General features: G+C 55.4%; 1 protein-coding gene across 1 annotated transcript; it reads right to left on the minus strand.

Moving 5' to 3' along the window:
• Positions 1-6: 6 nt before the first annotated feature.
• On the minus strand, positions 7-1,489 carry LOC122545597 (oocyte zinc finger protein XlCOF19-like). The gene has a single exon (XM_043684555.1). It carries the CDS (start codon positions 917-919, stop codon positions 89-91), a length of 831 nt encoding a protein of 276 aa, XP_043540490.1. The 5' UTR covers positions 920-1,489; the 3' UTR covers positions 7-88.
• Positions 1,490-3,092: the final 1,603 nt, after the last annotated feature.

Genomic DNA, 3,092 nt, shown 5'->3' on the forward strand with positions numbered 1-3,092 from the left:
AGCGCGGTGAGGGGTCTGTGCCGGAACCCTTCCCCCAGCTCTGGTGGAGGGGAGGGGTGTGTGTGCCCGCTGGTAATGTGGCCCCTCCTCAGCGGTGGGTGCGTTGGTGGTTGGTGAGGTGGCTGGTCCGGGCGAAGGTCTTGCCGCAGACGCCGCAGATGAACTGGCTGGCGGGCCGGTGGGTGCGCTGGTGCCGGCGGAGTTTGCCGGCGGTGTAGAAGCGCTTGGCGCACTCCGGGCACGGGTAGGGCCGCTCGCCGGTGTGGATCTGCCGGTGCACCGCCAGCTTGCTGGCCGTGTAGAAGCACTTGGCGCAGTGCGGGCACTGGTAGGGCCGCTCGCCGGTGTGGGTGCGCCGATGGCGGTTCAGCTCGCTGGAGGTGTAGAAGCGCTTGGCGCACAGCGGGCACTGGTAGGGCCGCTCGCCGGTGTGGTACCGCTGGTGGATCTCCAGCACCGCCAGCCGGCAGAAGCGCTTGCCGCACACCGCGCACTCGAAGGGCCGCTCGCCGGCGTGGGCCCGACGGTGCCGCACCAGGTCCCCGGTCACGCAGAAGAGCCGGTGGCAGAGCGGGCACTCCAGGGGGCCCTGCCCCCCGGCCGCCGCCCGGTGCTGCTGGTGTCGCCGCAGGTTGCTGGCCCGGTTGAAGCGGTTGCCGCACACCGCGCACTCGAAGGGCCGCTCGCCCGTGTGCACCCGCAGGTGGCGCTCCAGGTGGGAGCGGCAGCTGAAGCCCTTCTCGCACACCGCGCAGTGGCAGGGGGCGGGCGGCGCCGCCAACAGAGCAAAGGGCACCGCGCCCTCCTCATCCTCCTCCTCCTCCTCCTCGTCGCCTCCCGCCTGCAGCCTCTCTGCCGGAGTCTCCACCTCTCCCCCTTCCTCCTCCTCCTCCAGACGCTGCTCCCTCTCCGGCTCCATCTTCGATGCCCGAGCGCTGCCTCCCAGCGTCGAGCAGCCCCGTCCGCCTGCGAGAGGAGAGGAACCAGACAACGTGAGACTTCAGTCAGAGCCATCACTTTCAGTTCCGGTCGCTGTGTAACAGAGGGATCTGTGGGGTTCGAGTCCTTTAACAGTTGGATAAATGTCCCGTTGATGGCGTTATGAACCTGTGGGTGGACTGTACCTTTCCGAAAGTTAATAGCTAACACAACAACCTGACAGCACCAAATGTTCTGAACAACCTACAACATAACCTTTTGGTCTCGCAGCTTGGACGTGGAGGTGAACAGGGAGTTGTGTGTGTCCATATACATAGCTGGTTGCCCAGCAACTAAAACAAATTCAAATTCGGCCAGTTTAAATCGTACTCACCCCCCCAAAAAACTTACCAAACTCCAATCAAGTTTGAATTTAGTGGATTGATAATAATAAAAACCAACAATACAATCCGATAATTTGCGTGGGGAATAGGAGATCAAGGGAAAACGTGAACAGGAAATGACATCACCACAAACCCCAGGAGAAAGATATAAATAGAAAGCAGGAGACAACAGCTTCCCTTCACTTGGAGATCGCCACAGATGATGTTACCGAGCCAGGTAATGAAACATCTGGATATTAAGCCTACAGCCCAGCGAGCAAACCTACCCCCTAAACATGAACAGTTGGGGGGAGAACTGCCAAGTCACCAGCATTACTGAAAACACAGCTTTCTTAAAAAGGTACCTTCATCAATCAGTGACATGTGAAGCAGAAATCCCGAAGAAAGAGGGGAAAATTTGACCTCTAGCTGATTTTGAAATCTGAATATTTTCGGGAAATCTTAAATTGGGGGTTTTTAAAATCAGACTAGTATTATAGAAAAGATATGTGAGAGGAAGGAGTTGTAAATAGTTGTTCGTTAATTATTCTCTGTTCGACTTAAAGTAAAAATGTTGCAACTTTCATTTCTTAAAGTAGTTCTTGGCCCCTCGAATGTTCACAGATTAGCCGTACATCATTTCTGTGTTGCTGGATTAAATTAGGGGGCTTACCTGGTGTTATGACAATGGCAGGACTTTGAAAATCACTGATGAACCCCATTAGGGGTCTCAGTACAAGTCCACCGCTCCCTGAAAGTGGCCCTCGCAAGCAGAGGGGCATCGGTGGTCAGGGAGCCACGTGGAAGCTTTAGTCAGGCCGCACGTTACTGGGTTCGATTCTGGTCACCACATCGCAGGAGGGCGTGGCATGTTTTTGGAGGGGGCGCAGGAAAGGGCGACCAGGATTACAGGGCCAAAGGAGAGGCGGGAACAAACGCTCGGGCCGCTTTCTCTGGAGCGGCTGAGGGGAGACTCACAACGAGGGTGGCACAGCGGCTAGGTGGATGAGGGGAAAGCGGTTGATGTGGTGTACATGGGCTTCAGTAAGGCAGTTCGATAAGGTTCCCCACGGTAGGCTTTCGGACAACATACAGGAGGTTTGGGATTGAGGGTGATTTAGCGGTTTGGATCAGAAATTGGCCTGCTGAAAGAAGACAGAGGGGGTGGTGGTTGATGGGAAATGTTAATCCTGGAGTCCAGTTACCGCATGGGTCGGTGTTGGGTCCACTGCTGTTCGTCATTTTGATAAATGACCTGGATGAGGGCGCAGAAGGGTGGGTTAGTAAATTTGCGGATGACACTAAGGTCGGTGGAGTTGTGGATAGTGACAAAGGATGTTGTAGGTTACAGAGGGACATCGATAAGCCGCAGAGCTGGGCTGAGAGGTGGCAAATGGAGTTTAATGGGGACAAGTGCGAGGTGATTCACTTTGGTCGGAGTAACCGCAATGCAGAGTACTGGGCTCATGGTAAGATTCTGGGCAGTGCAGATGAGCAGAGAGATCTCGGTGTCCATGTACACAGATCCCTGAAAGCTGCCACCCAGGTTGATAGGGTTGTTCAGAAGGCATATGGTGGGTTAGCCTTTATTGGTAGAGGGACTGAGTTTCGGAGCCATGAGGTCATGCTGCAGCTGTACAAAACTCTGGTGCGGCCCCACTTGGAGTAATGTGTACAGTTCTGTTTGCCGCATTACAGGAAGGATGTGGAAGCTTTGGAAAGGATGCAGAGGAGATTTACCGGGATGTTGCCTGGTCTTGGAGGGAGGGTCTTACGAGGAAAGGCTGAGGG

This window comes from Chiloscyllium plagiosum, unplaced genomic scaffold (genome assembly GCF_004010195.1).
Source record: "Chiloscyllium plagiosum isolate BGI_BamShark_2017 unplaced genomic scaffold, ASM401019v2 scaf_94965, whole genome shotgun sequence".
Taxonomy (NCBI): Eukaryota; Metazoa; Chordata; class Chondrichthyes; order Orectolobiformes; family Hemiscylliidae; genus Chiloscyllium; species Chiloscyllium plagiosum.